This window comes from Gossypium hirsutum, chromosome D11, assembly GCF_007990345.1.
Source record: "Gossypium hirsutum isolate 1008001.06 chromosome D11, Gossypium_hirsutum_v2.1, whole genome shotgun sequence".
Lineage (NCBI taxonomy): Eukaryota > Viridiplantae > Streptophyta > Magnoliopsida > Malvales > Malvaceae > Gossypium > Gossypium hirsutum.
Window position 1 is genome coordinate 69,663,253 of NC_053447.1, and position 15,032 is coordinate 69,678,284.

The 15,032-nt window shown below is 29.3% G+C and overlaps 2 protein-coding genes across 2 annotated transcripts; both read right to left on the reverse strand.

Moving 5' to 3' along the window:
• Positions 1-4,474: 4,474 nt before the first annotated feature.
• Positions 4,475-6,662, reverse strand: LOC107925846 (transcription factor ORG2-like). Its single transcript, XM_016856576.2, has 2 exons — positions 5,882-6,662; positions 4,475-5,096 (listed from the first exon to the last, which is right to left on the reverse strand). The coding sequence occupies exons 1-2, from the start codon at positions 6,182-6,184 to the stop codon at positions 4,956-4,958; spliced, it is 444 nt and encodes a 147-aa protein (XP_016712065.2). The 5' UTR covers positions 6,185-6,662; the 3' UTR covers positions 4,475-4,955.
• Positions 6,663-11,173: 4,511 nt separating this feature from the next.
• On the reverse strand, positions 11,174-14,058 carry LOC107925752 (transcription factor ORG2). Its single transcript, XM_016856475.2, has 3 exons — positions 13,699-14,058; positions 12,522-12,905; positions 11,174-11,588 (listed from the first exon to the last, which is right to left on the reverse strand). The coding sequence occupies exons 1-3, from the start codon at positions 13,999-14,001 to the stop codon at positions 11,505-11,507; spliced, it is 771 nt and encodes a 256-aa protein (XP_016711964.2). The 5' UTR covers positions 14,002-14,058; the 3' UTR covers positions 11,174-11,504.
• Between the last annotated feature and the right edge of the window lie 974 nt (positions 14,059-15,032).

Genomic DNA, 15,032 nt, shown 5'->3' on the forward strand with positions numbered 1-15,032 from the left:
TTAAAGAAAATTATAAATTTTGGTACAACTATGGCTGTAATAGCCCGATTTTAGGCTTAGTCGGAACAGTGGTTTCGAGACCACAAATCCGACGAAAAAAAAATGTAATGGCTTGAATTTTCAGAGGTGTCGGAACGGTGATTCGAGATCACTAAATTCGACAAATTGGTAGAAAATATTATTAATTTAGTAAGTATAAGTTAAATATGAAGTTAGGAAAATTTTTGAAATAGTGAATAGTGCACTAGAAATAAATATTAAATAATTAGAATCGAAATGAGGTATCAAGACCTCGGGGATTTTAAACTGAGCCATAAATATTTTTATAAATATTTATGGAGTGTTAAAAAGTTAGTATTAAAGTTTCGTTAAGAAATTTTAAAGTTCCGATAATTAATTGAACAAAAAGGACTAAATTGTAACAAATGCAAAATTTTGGGAAATGATTAAATAGCTTAAATGATAAAAGGAAGAGGGCTTAAAAGGAAAATAGACCCAAGGTCTATTTGGGCTGGACGGCAGAGGCATGAAATCAGCAAGAAAGTAAGGAGAATTAAGGGCAAAATTGGAAAATTGCAAAATTTGCTTAATAAAGTTAGGACCCAAGTGAAATTATCTAGATTTCTCTTCATTTTTCTGAATTCTCATCAGCTAAAACACCATGGAAGGGCTTCTTCAAGCTGGTTCTTCATATTTTTATTACAAGTAAGTTCAATTCTTGACTATTTCTTGAAATTTTTGTATTTTTATGACTTTTACAACTAGGCCCACTTGTTAAATCCATTAGTTTTTGATTTTATGAAAGAAGTTGAAAGTTGATATGAATATGTGCTGGAAGTATATGATGATTTAGCATGAAATTAGAGCTTTAAATTGTTCATATGCTGATTTTATTGAAAGAATTGAATAGAAAGTGAATGTTTGGGACCTAATAGTAAAAGAGTTTGAAGATAGAGTTATATGTGGAAATTCTGAATTTCAATAGTTGTGTAACAACTTATAATGTCTAGTAAAGTACTAATTGAGAAAATTAGATTAATTGAGGGGTTAATTGAGAAAGGACCGAATTGTATAAACTGTGAAATTTGGGGCAAAATGGAAATCAACATTTTGCACTAAAGCAGTTTTGGACAGCAGCAGTAGTGTAACTTTGAAAAATCACCAAAAATTGTAGAGATTGAATTAGAGGATGAATAAAATATGAAACTAAAGCTTATTGAGTCTAGTTTCTTATAAAAGAAATGATGTGAGCAATGGAATTGTAAATCATGAGATATAATAGATTTTGTGAGACAAGGTCAGAATGAATTCGGGTTCCCCTGTTCTGACTTTGGAAAATCATTAAAAATTGTACAAAAATGATTATGAGTTATAGTTTATATGGTTAGAATCCTTAATGAGTCTATTTTTAGAAGAAACAAGCTAAAACATCATCCGAATTCTGTACAATGAGATAATTAATTTTTAGTGAAGAGTGGTCGGAACTGTCAGACAGCGAAACAGGGGAAAATTTAAAGAATAAACTGTACTATTTGGCTGAACCAAAAATTATGAAAATTTTATGGTATGAAGATATGTGAGTCTAGTTTCAGGGAAAATTAACGGATCTTAATTTGGAGCTCTGTAGCTCCGGATAAAAATAATTTAGTGACTCTGACTCGGATAAACAGCTTTGAATATACATGTTAGTGAATATTGAAATTATGATTAATGTTGTTTAAGTGTGTTATACACATTAAGGATGTGGAATGGAGAGGAGGAGGAGGAAAATTGGGAAATATATGAATGATTCGTGTATAAATGGTCATATGTTTGATTATAACTCATAAACGATGAAATATGAATGATGCTTATTTTTGTGCATTATTGGTCATGGTTTAAGCTCATGTGTGAAAATAAAGTTTCATAGTATGTGTGTATGGTATATTCAGTATATGATTTGGCATGAAATAATACCATGAATGGTTTATGAATTAACACATGTTGGTAAGCCTGATATATGAATAAATGATCAAATTGAGCGGAACGTCGGATTTGAGTACTTCTGATCAAATGACAAAGTGATAAGTGGTAGCTTTAGCTACACTTATCTGATCAAGTGACAAGTGGAAAGTGATAAGTAATAGCTTCGGCTATACTTATCTGATCAAGTGACAAAGTGATAAGTGATAGCTTCGGCTACACTTATCTGATCAAGTGACAAGTGAAAAGTGATAAGTGATAGCTTCGGCTATACTTATCTGATCAAGAGACAAAGTGATAAGTGATAGCTTTAGCTACACTTATCTGATCAAGAGACAAAGTGATAAGTGGCTACACTTATCTGATCAAGAAACAAAGTGATAAGTGGCTACACTTATCTGATCAAGAAACAAAGTGATAGGTGGCTACACTTATCTGATCAGGGACAAGTGATAAGTGATCATACGTAAGACCATAGTTATACTATGGCAAAGTGAAAGTGAAGTACTCAATTTTCCGTGACCGTTCCCTAATTTGATTAAGGATGGTAAGTGACAAATGGGCCCAAAAGAATTAAAGTAAATGGATAAGTGGTAGTGTATTTATATCAGGACGATGTTGTTATTCAAACTAAGGTGATATTTTCATTGCTAAATTGAGAATTTCATAAATGTGTTATTGAATGGTATAATCAATAAACATTGAGTTAAATGGTAAATACGTATTAGTTTTGAATTTGATGTCATTGAATTGTACGTGAATTAAATGGAAATTGCTAGTGATATGATTTAAATTATGAGCATGAGAAATTGCGAATTGAATGAAATGGAAATGAAGCATTAAATTGCATGAGTATGTATCGGGTCTCGCAGGCCCTAATTATTATGATTATAATATTTTGAGGATATATTGTGAAAAGTTATAGAAACATGTTAATTATTTTGAAAGTTTTAATTTTGATGAAATTTTATAACTCGGTTAAATACGTTTACAAGTGTATGTGTTTTGGTAATGCCTCGTACCCTATTCCGGTGTTGGATACGGGTAAGGGGTGTTACAATGGCTACTTGAATGTTTTATATTGTATTTACTTTTCAAAAATATTAATTAATTAAATTGTTTATTTGAATTTTGAATGCATAATATAAATAATAATTATCCATATTTTTTTGAATTTTTTAATTAAAAAAATATTTGTTAATGAAATCTTAATTTAATGACCATATGAGGATTCGAAATAGATTTGAGCCTCAGCTATTATAAATCACTTGTAAATCCTGTTTAAATTTATTCTAATTTAAGTATGAATATATTTTATTTATCGGTCCGATTTAACATTGTGATATTGATTCTAATTGTGATTATTGATGTATTGATTTGTAAATTTAATTATGTTTGCACTATTTTTATTCTTATGTTACTTTTTTTTGGTGAAAGAAATAACAATACAATGTAAATAGTCTTGGCAAGACTATCGACAATTAAGTTCTCTTCTCTAGGAATATGCTAAATTTTCCATTGCTTAAACATTTTAAGAGTATGATGAATTCTCTTGACTAAGGCAAAATTTGAATTACCCGAAGAATCCTCCATGATGGCGTTAATGGCTTCGATACAATCTGTTTGAATTAGAGTATTCTCGAAGCATTTATCCAAAATAAGGTTCAATCCATTCAATATCTCCCAAAGCTCTGCCTCTAACATTGTACAATTCTCCAAATATCTGGAGAACCCAATAATCCACTCGCCATTATATTCTCTCACATAACCTCCATAAGCTACAAAACCCTCATCGACCCTTACCGAATCATCTGTATTCAAACACACCCAATTGCTAGATATAGATCCCTTAATTCATATGTTACTTTTATATAACTCAAAAATACATTTTATAGAGGTGTATTGAAATTCCAATAATTAAATAATTAATTTATATAATCTCTATTAATTTTATTTTTGCAAGTATTTACATAATATTATGATTTTACCAAATTTAAAAGTTAGACCTAAGTTGGGTTAATTTCCCCTTCAAATTAGAAATAATATATCCGAAATCCAAATAACTATAATTAGAACCTAGTAATTAAAATATATTTAGATTTAAATTAAAATAATTTTAAAAAAGTTCTTACATCATGAAATTTAAATCAAAACGATGTTTATTGAATTGGATATACATATAGCCAACTAAGTCCTTTACTGTTGTAATAATATATATATTATCCAGGTTAATATCATACAGGTTATTTTGACCATTTATATATATATATATATAAATTCTTTTTTTTGAAACAAATATATATATATATAAATTCATAAAAAAAAGAGAGTGACTAAATTAATCCTTTTAGGCAGAGATGATAAGTGAAAAAGTAATAATAAACAATATAATCTGCAAAAGAATATTCTCCATTTATGCAATATTTTTGGTTCTTAAAAGAGAGAATAATTAGATCTTAGAGAGAACAATGTATCAGCTCCATCATTTTCTTAGTGGAAAAGAAAAAAAGGGTTAATATATAATTTGGTATTTATGATTAAATGTAGAATTAAGTGTTTCTCAAGTCTTCTCTTAGTTTAGATTTTAGACTTTCCTTTAGTCTTTTATTATTGAACTCTTAAAGTAGGGCAAAACTCTCCTAACATTGTTTTTTTATTTCATAAGAAGTGCTGAAACTTGACATTATAGTTTGGAGTTTATTAAAATTTTTATAGATTTTGAGGTCTAATTAATTTTTAAAACTTTTTTGGGGGGTTTTGAGAATTTTCAAAAAACATATCTAGTTAAAAATTTTAAAAATTAATGGAAATTTTCAATAATTTAGAGGGTTCAATTAAAAGTGAAATCACTCCGCCGAGTGTCGGCTGATTTTGGGATTATTTTCCAGCACCGCCGGAATTGATGAAAAAATGAGAAAAATATTGAAGCCCGTCAAGGACGAGGAAGTTGATTAAAATGATGGCAATGGGTGTCAATTTCAATGGCAGGGAAATTAGTGCAGGTCATGATCATCTTGCTTGCAAATGGTTGAGAGAATTTGTTGTTTCTTTTGTAGCAATATCTCCACTTGTGATTGTAACTCTGGTATGTATTTCAACATTCTTGAAACTGTGGCCGGAATGCTCAACCTTTTCTGCATACATTTTTATTCGAATTTAAAAATTTAGTTGGATTAAATTGAATATGATTTAATTAGGTTTGGTTATAAAAAATTAATAATTTAAATTTATTTAACTCGAACTCAGTATTGATCAGAAATTAAAACTAACTCGAAAGTCTTGAATTTGTAATAATCTAAACTCGAAAGGACTCGAACCTAAAATATTTTAAACTGGAAATGAGCAGAATGTGCAGTAGCAGAACATAATAGAAGCTAGAGGGTCTTGAATCCCTAAAAATTTAGGAAATTTTTCATTAAGCCGTTTGAAAATTTTAAAAAGTTTTAATTAGATACCCTTAGATTTTTAGAAATTTTAGTTAAGCCTTCCAAAAGTTTTAAAATTTTTAATTAGATCTTCCAAAATTTTTGGAAATTTTAATTAGTCTTCTTAAAATTTCCCAAAATGTTTGGAAATTCTCATTAAACCCCTTAAAACTTTTGAAAGTTTCAATTAGACCCCAATTTTCTTTTGAAAATTTTAATAAGTGCTCTCAATTTTTTTGAAAACTTTAATCAAATCCCTTAAATGTTTGGAAATTCTCACTACGCCCCTCAAAATTTTTGAAAGTAACAAAAAATAATTCAAATCTAAAGCGACAAACCCCCTAAATACATTATCCAAAAAACCAAAATGAATTGAACCCAAAATGGTCGGAACTCAAAATGGTTTGAACTTAAAATAATTTAAACCACAAATTGACTCAAAATCAAAAATGATAAAAAACTTATATATATATATATATGATGCCAATTCATACCGTTTGCTCAGATGGTGGGAGCATTGAACGAAGTGACGAGTACAAGTCATTCATCTTTCGTCTCCGGACACGCTCACTCGCGTTGTGGTTAAGCTTCTTGTCAACGGTAGTTGGGTTTTCATCACCGGTATCTCCGGCAGAGAACATTGGTCGATCGAGCTGGATTCGAGGCAGATCATCAGGGAATGTAAAATGATGGAAACCTTCAAAGCTTTCAAAGCTTGCAAAGGCACCACTGATGATATGTTGGCGGCCAATAGGAGCATCTAAGGGCCATTCACATGCTGGAAACAAAGCACACATGCTTGATAGATTGTGCTATATAGTTTAACCTTAAAAAAACTATGACATGAACCTTGAGCATGAAATTCTTTTTCAAGTTTCATGAATGTTGAACGGAGTAGGAATATTGGTTAAAATAAATAAACAAAATAATGGAGTTTATAGAGCTTCTTAGTCATCAATGGCGTTCGATATAGAAAGAAAAGAAATGCTGTATACATACATCAAACGAAAGTGAAATCAATGTTGGGTTCCAACGACGGCGAAAACGCCAATGAAAACAGCAGCGCCATGATCAACACCGGAACCAGCAGCATCATCCACGGCGGCGGCGGCAACGGCGGCAGCAACAGCGGCAACACCAGTAAGGATATCGTTAAAAGAACCAAGACGATGACTGAAGTTACGGTGAAGAATTTGATGATCATCAATGAATAATAATGCAAAAAAACCCTTTTTTTCTCAGAAGCCAAACAAATTAATATATATTCACCATTGACGTATCGTCTGCTTGATAACATTTTCTATGGGATTAAAAAGGAAATTGAGAGGAGTTGAAGGGTATTTATGGGATTTAAGAACAAAAGGGTATGCTAGCTAGGGCTATGGGGTCACTATCAAATCCCTAGTTTGCTAATGTCTCAATTCAATTAACCTTAACCTAAAATCATATTTTTAAAGAAAATTATAAATTTTGGTACAACTATGGCTACTTGAATGTTTTATATTGTATTTACTTTATAAAAATATTAATTAATTAAATTGTTTATTTGAATTTTGAATACATAATATAAATAATAATTATCCATTTTTTATTTGAATTTTTTAATTAAAAAAATATTTGCTAATGAAGTCTTAATTTAATGACCATATGAGGATTCGAAATAGATTAGAGTCTCAGCTATTATAAATCAGTTGTAAATCCTGTTTAAATTTATTCTAATTTAAGTATGAATATATTTTACTTTTCGGTCGGTTTAACATTGTAATGTTGATTCCATTTGTGATTATTGATGTATTGATTTGTAATTTTAATTATGTTTGCACTATTTTTATTCATATGTTACTCTTTTTTTTTTGGTGAAAGAAATAACAATACATTGTAAATAAACTAGACCCTCAGCGAAGGATCTTCAAACAGTCTTAAGTCTATTCTCCTGGTTTGAATAATCTTGGCAAAACTATTGACAATTAAGTTCTCTTCTCTAGGAATATGTTGAATTTTCCATTGCTTAAACATTTTAAGAGTATGATGAATTCTCCTGCCTAAGGCAGAATTTGAATTACCCGAAGAATCCTCCATGATGGCGTTAATGTCTTCGATACAATCTGTTTGAATTAGAATATTCTCGAAGCGTCTATCCAAAATAAGGTTCAATCCATTCAATATCCCCCAAAGCTTTGCCTCTAACATTGTACAATTCTCCAAATATCTGGAGAACCCAATGACCCACTCACCATTATATTCTCTCACATAACCTCCATCAGCTGCAAAACCCTCGTCGATCCTTACCGAATCATCTGTATTCAAACACACCCAATTGCTAGATATGGACCCCTTAATTCATATGTTACTTTTATATAACTCAAAAATGCATTTTATAGAGGTGTATTGAAATTCTAATAATTAAATAATTAATTTATATAATCTCTATTAATTTTATTTTTGCAAGTATTTACATAATATTATGATTTTACCAAATTTAAAAGTTAGACCTAAGTTGGGTTAATTTCCCCTTCAAATTAGAAATAATATATCTGAAATCCAAATAACTATAATTAGAACCTAGTAATTAAAATATATTTAGATTTAAATTAAAATAATTTTAAAAAAATTTCTTACATCATGAAATTTAATCAAAACGATGTTTATTGAATTGGATATATATATATATAGCCAACTAAGTCCTTTACTGGTGTAATTCATTTTCAAATTTTAGTTCACATAAAAAAAATCCCAATAATCCCTTCAGTGGAGGCAAGGTTCCGGTCTCCTAAAATGAATTTTTTTTATTTAGGTTATTTTATAATTTATAAAATTTTAAATTTGTAATGGTAAAATTATATTTTGGCTCCCAGAAATAGTAAAAATATGATTTAATCTTTTAAAAATTATAAAGATATAGGCTATTAAAATAGTGAAATTCTATTTTTACTATCGTAAAAATATACAATTTAATTCTGACCCTCCCCCTAAAAAAATTTCTAGCTTCACCGTGAATCCCTTCCTTCTCTTTAATAGATGACCAATAAAAAATATATGGTTTTATCCTTTTCAACATAAAATTGCACATTAGACCAGAATTCAAGTATAGTTTTGAGATTTATCCTTTTCTTTATGATCAAAATTAAGTTATATATTTCTATGAGAGTTAAAATACAATTTCACCATTGCATTAACTTATAATTTTATAGTTTTTGAAAGGAAAAAAAATCAATTTTTTTATCAATTTTAAGAATTAAAATATAATTTTACCATATATTAATTTATACTTTTATCATTTTAAAGTGTCCATGTTGCAAATTTTTCATTTTAGAGAATCAAAGCCTTTGCCTAAGATTGGAGGTGTTCATGGGTCGTATCGGTTCTAAACATGATATTAAAATACTTTATGTTTGCCCAAGCCCAATCTAACCCGAAATATATGAGTCTAAAATTTTGCCGAAACTAGTCCATATTTGCAAAAGATTAACCCAAGCCCATTTTATGCCCACTAATATTTTTTTAAAAAATATTTATTTTATTTTAATATTTAATAATTTATACAATTTTTATTATTAAAAATTTTTATATTGTCATCTTAACATTGTTTTAATGTTAAAATTAGAGTAATATTATATATTTAGTATATGTTTTTTTAACGTGTTCTAAATTACATAATATATAAAAAGAATTTAACATAATATAAAATATTATAAACTTAAAAATGAGTTGGGTTGGACCGGGCTTGGGCGTTAAATATTCAAGCCCAAGCCTAACCCATATTTTAAACTGACCCTTTTTTGTCCAGACCCATTTTTCGAGTGAAATACTTTTTCTCAAACCCTCTGAAGTTTCGGACCGACCTTTAGACTTAAACGAGTATTCCAATCCATAAATAGGTCCACCTGAAATCAACTTAAACGACAACATCCTAAACCATTGGCATTCATATATAACAATTCTATCATGTGTAATACTAATGCAAACAAATAAACCAATAATGCAAAATCGCTATTAACAAGACTTTCTAGGACAAGTTTTCTGTTCTTTTTTTATCTTCTATGAACACATTCATGGCATTGCCGCCATTGTTGATATTTCATGTAATTACAGTCAGTAGACAACCAAATCTCTGTTAGGTTGACATTTATTTTTTTGTCAGCTAAAAAGTAGTGTCTTGAGAAAAGCTTGCCTAGCTATATAAATGCTAAAGCTGTTAATATCATACAGGTTATTTTGACCATCTTTATATATATATATATAAAGAAAGTGACTAAATTAATCCTTTTAGGCAGAGATGATAAGTGAAAAAGTAATAATAAACAATATAATCTGCAAAAGAATATTCTCCATGATCTATGCAATATTTTTTGTTCTTAAAAGAGAGAATAATTAGGTCTTAGAGAGAACAATGCATCAGCTCCATCATTTGCTTAAAACGTGGAAAAGAAAAAAAGGGTTAATATCTAATTTGGTACTTATGATTAAATGTAGAATTGAGTGTTCCTCAAGTCTTCTCTTAGTTTTAGATTTTAGGCTTCCCTTTAGTCTTTTTTTTATTGAACTCTTAAAGTAGGGCAAAACTCTCCTAACATTGTTTTTTTTATTTCATAAGAAGTGGTGAAACTTGACATTATAGTTTGGACTTGATTAAAATTTTTATAGATTTTGAGGTCTAATTAATATTTAAAATTTTTTGGGGGGTTTTGAGAATTTTCAAAAAAATATATCTAATTAAATTTTTTAAAAATTAATGGAAATTTTAAATAATTTAGAGGGTTCAATTAAAAGTGAAATCACTCCGCCGAGTGTCGGCAGATTTTGGGATTATTTTCCAGCACTGCCGGAATTGATGGCAAAATGAGAAAAATGTTGAAGCCCGTCAAGGACGAGGAAGTTGAATAAAATGATGGCAATGGGTGTCAATTTCAATGGCAGGGAAATTTCATTTAGTTTCCTTTAAAATTTATAAAAATTTAAATTAATAAAAATAAAATTATATTTTAACCATTTAAAATTGATAAAAATTTAATTTATTTCTTTAAAAATTATAAAGATATATTAAAATGGTGAAATTATATTTTTACTATAATAAAAATATATAATTTCTTTTCGACCCTTCATCCCTGCATTAAATTAAAAGGGTTTACAAATCAATCACATCCGATAGCAATCTTTATTTGGTTCAAGTTTGTTTGAGGTTTTAATTGCTCATCTTTAAAGATTTTTGGTAAGCCATTACTGAAAATATGTTAAAATTGAATTAACATTTCAATATACTTGAAATTCTCATAAACAAAATATTTATTTTTGAAGGAGTTTAATATTGAGAATATCTCTATCGAAATACTCTTTGATTGAAGACTTATTTGGCAGTTATTTGTGTAAAATTAGATATTCACATTGATTATATTTTGATTAGGTGTTTTGGGCTTAACATATAGGAATAAAGAGCACTTTATTTGTTCATCGAGGAACTGAATTTTAGTGCATATGTGTTTAAGCAAACTAAACCGTTCATCAGTTTACAACTAAGTTTCTTGGGAAGAGTGATCTAGATTCGAGTAAGAAGTGATGTTGCAACTTGGTTAATGAATTGAACTTAAATTATTACTTGTACTTATTAGTTTATATTGGATTAATCTCGGGGTAAGGCCCCACAAACATAGGAAGTTTCCAAATTGCGTAATCAAACTATTGTGTCCATCTCTATATCATAACTACTAGTAATTTTGTCTAGTTGCAATTGAACGAAAATTTGTAACACAAATTTGACGAATTTACAATAAGTAAGTCAAACTCAATATACAATCCGTCGAAATATTTAAGTGATGGTCAACCTAAAATTTTTGTTTGAAATGATTATTTAACATGCCACATCAGCTTATTGTTACACCATTAACAACAATTAACGCTCAGTAACTAAAATATTACAACACGATAACGTAAGTGACTAAAATGTAACCTAAGAAACAAAAGTGACTATTTTGATAGTTTACCCTTAATTTAATTCAATAATAAATTATGCTTCTAGAAATTTTTATACATGTTCATATATTAAAAAAGAAGAAGAAGAAGAAGAAACTATCTAGCTAGGGGCTATTCTGAAATTATAAAATAACAAAAAGAAAATTGCAATCAAGCTTTCCTTTTCTTATATAAGGACAAAAGCTTCTCATTCAAAACCAAAAGCATTGCTTCCAAATTATACGTTGTTTCCACCTGCATTATCAATAAAGAAAATAACATCAATTTTTTTAGATTTTTACTTTAGAAAAATAATCCAATATTTTGGGGGGGGGGGAGGGAAAATAGCATTATTAGTGTATGTATTTGTGTATTGGTGATGTGAAAATTGTATTTATTTTTAAGATTGTTAGTATATAGATTTATATATCAATGACATGATTGTAAAGAATAAAGGTTTAGTTGATATAATAGTTCAATTATATAAGTTGAATTTAACTTCGTGTGTTGGTTTGATATTTAGGATATTCATCATTCCAAGTGTGGAATTTGAGTTTGAGTTGCGCTATTCGCGCTGTTGTTGGGGCTTTGCTCTCCTCTTGTAATTCACTAAAAACAATTTATATAAGTTGAACTTTAAATTTGAGAACTAGTCAAAAATGAAAAGAAAAAAAGTTGTCAGAATGTGGTCTAACCAGTTAAGTTATCAGTTCGTCAATTCAATTGGTCCGTTCAATTCCCTAATCAACCGGTTCAATGCCTTCTCTAGACTAAAACCTCAACCTATTCTTAGTCCAATTAGTTTGACCAAACAATCCAATTTAGTTTGAAAAACCCAGTAAAGCTAATTTTTATTTTATTTTTTTAACCAAAAAAAATGGCTTTTCATATGTTGTTATGGCAGCACAGAGGTGCAAGTAGGGGCATTGACCCCAAAAATTGTAAAATTCTATGTTTAGTCCCTTTAAAAATTATAAAGTTATAATTAAATGTAAGAATAAAATTGTATTTTGACTCCAAAATTTGATAATACAATCCTAGCCCCTTATATTTTATTGCTTTACCCCTGATTTTATGTAAATATAAAATTTTAAAATTTTCTTCATTTTAGATTTTTATCTAATCAAACGAAAAAATTAGAAATTCGACTCAATGTATCAAATATAAACCCGAACTTGAAATGCATACCTGAAAATTCAAGTTATAGAACACTCTTCCACCAAAAGATTCAAAGCAAGAAGCATCCGTTAAAAAAAGACCATCTTCTTCTAATCCACGCAATATAGGTGACAACGGCGGAATCCCTTGAGACGTCGGCCCGAACGTTGAGATCTGAATCGTCGCTTCTGTATCGCTAACCTTAGTGCCGGAAACCGTGAACGGCGACACTTTAAACCCGTCCGATAATTTTGTTTTGTTTTGATGATGTTGATTACTAAGGTCATGATCATCTTGCTTGCAAATGGTTGAGAGAATTTGTTGTTTCTTTTGTAGCAATATCTCCACTTGTGATTGTAACTCTGGTATGTATTTCAACATTCTTGAAACTGTGGCCGGAATGCTCAACCTTCTCTGCATTCATTTTTCGAATTTGAAAATTTAGTTAGATTAAATTGAATATGATTTAATTGGGTTTGATTATAAAAAGTCAATAATTTAAATTTATTCAACTCGAACTCAGTATTGATCGGAAATTAAAATTAACTCGAAAGTCTTGAATTTATAATAATCTAAACTCGAAATGGCTTGAATCTAAAATATTTTAAACTGGAAATGAGCAGATTGTGCAGTAGCAGAACATAATAGAAGCTAGAGGGTCTTGAATCCCTAAAAGTTTAGGAAAATTTTCATCAAGCCGTTTGAAAATTTTAAAAAGTTTTAATTAGATACCCTAAGATTTTTAGAAATTTTAATTAAGCCTTCCAAAAGTTTTAAAATTTTTAATTAGATCTTCCAAAATTTTTGGAAATTCTAATTAGTCCTCTCAAAATTTCCCGAAATGTTTGGAAATTCTCATTAAACCCCTTAAAACTTTTGAAAGTTTCAATTAGACCCCAATTTTCTTTTGAAATTTTTAATTAGTGCTCTCAATTTTTTTGAAAATTTTAATCAAATCCCTTAAATGTTTGGAAATTCTCACTAAGCCCCTAAAAATTTTTGAAAGTAATAAAAAATAATTCAAATCTAAAGGGACAAACCCCCTAAATACATTATCTAAAAAACCCAAATGAATTGAACTCAAAATGGCCAGAACTCAAAATAGTTTGAACTTAAAATAACTTAAACCACAAATTGACTCGAAATCAAAATTGATCTGAACCGAAAAAACTTGACAATATAATATATATATGATGGCAATTCATACCGTTTGCTCAGATGGTGGGAGCATTGAACGAAGTGACGAGTACAAGTCATTCATCTTTCGTCTCCGGACACGCTCACTCGCGTTGTGGTTAAGCTTCTTCTCAACGGTAGTTGGGTTTTCATCACCGGTATCTCCGGCAGACAACATCGGTCGATCGAGCTGGATTCGAGGCAGATCATCAGGGAATGTAAAATGATGGAAATCATCAAAGCTTTCAAAGCCTGAAAAGGGACCACTGATGATATGTTGATGGCCAATAGGAGTATCTAAGGGCCATTCACATACTGGAAACAAAGCACACATGCTTGATGGATTGTGCTATATAGTTTCTTTTTTGTGTGTAAAATCTGAAGGTTTGTTGATTTATGATCGATATGGGATTTGAGTGTGTGTTTATATATATATGTATGTTAAACGGAAGGGTATATTTTGATGTTTTGGTATGTTCACACTGTGATAATGTTTAATTAATGGTTTGAAAAATGACACATTACCTTCCCCCATAATCTTGTATGAAATTAATAATTTAGTTTATTTTAAAATTATATTTGGAAAAAAAAATATAAGTAAATAAATTATGCTCTTTGTGGATATTAAATTATGAAGGGTAAATTACTAAAAATAGTCACTTTTGTTTGTCTCATGTTACATTTTAGTTACTTATGTTTGAAATGTTACGTTTTAGTCACTTATATTATCGTGTTGTAATATTTTAGTCACTAATCCGTTAATTTCCGTTAACGGTGCAACGGGAAGCTGACGTGGCATGTTAAATCATCATTTCAAACAAAAAATTTAAGTTAAATCCTACAATTTATCCCTATATTTTTTCATTTTGAGCGATTTAATTTTTTTTCTTTTATGTTGTTTTAACTTTCTTCTTTTTTTCCATTCTCTTTTGCTTCTCCATTTGTTTTCCTCCCTTCTTCATTTCTTTTAACATAGTTTTTTTTTATATTTTCCGTTTGTCAAAACTAGTCCACAAGCTCGCCTCACTCGAAAAAATTAAATTGTTCAAAAAGATAAAAGTATAGGGACTAGTTTTAACAAATGAAAAATATAGAATAACTACGTTAAAAGAAATGAAGGATAGAGGAAAACAAAGGGAGAAGCAGAAGAGAATGAAAAAAAAATTAAAAAAACATAAAAGAAAAAATTGTTTTTTTAATATAATAAAGTGGTGCCGACCACTTATCCCCCCAACCAAATTTTTTTTTCAAATACTGGTATAAATGTATACCAATGTGATGTTGTATGAAAAAAATACACAGGTGTCTGCCATTAAGTCCCCCAACCCTAAAAATTAATTTTTCTAAGCCTAACACAATCATCAG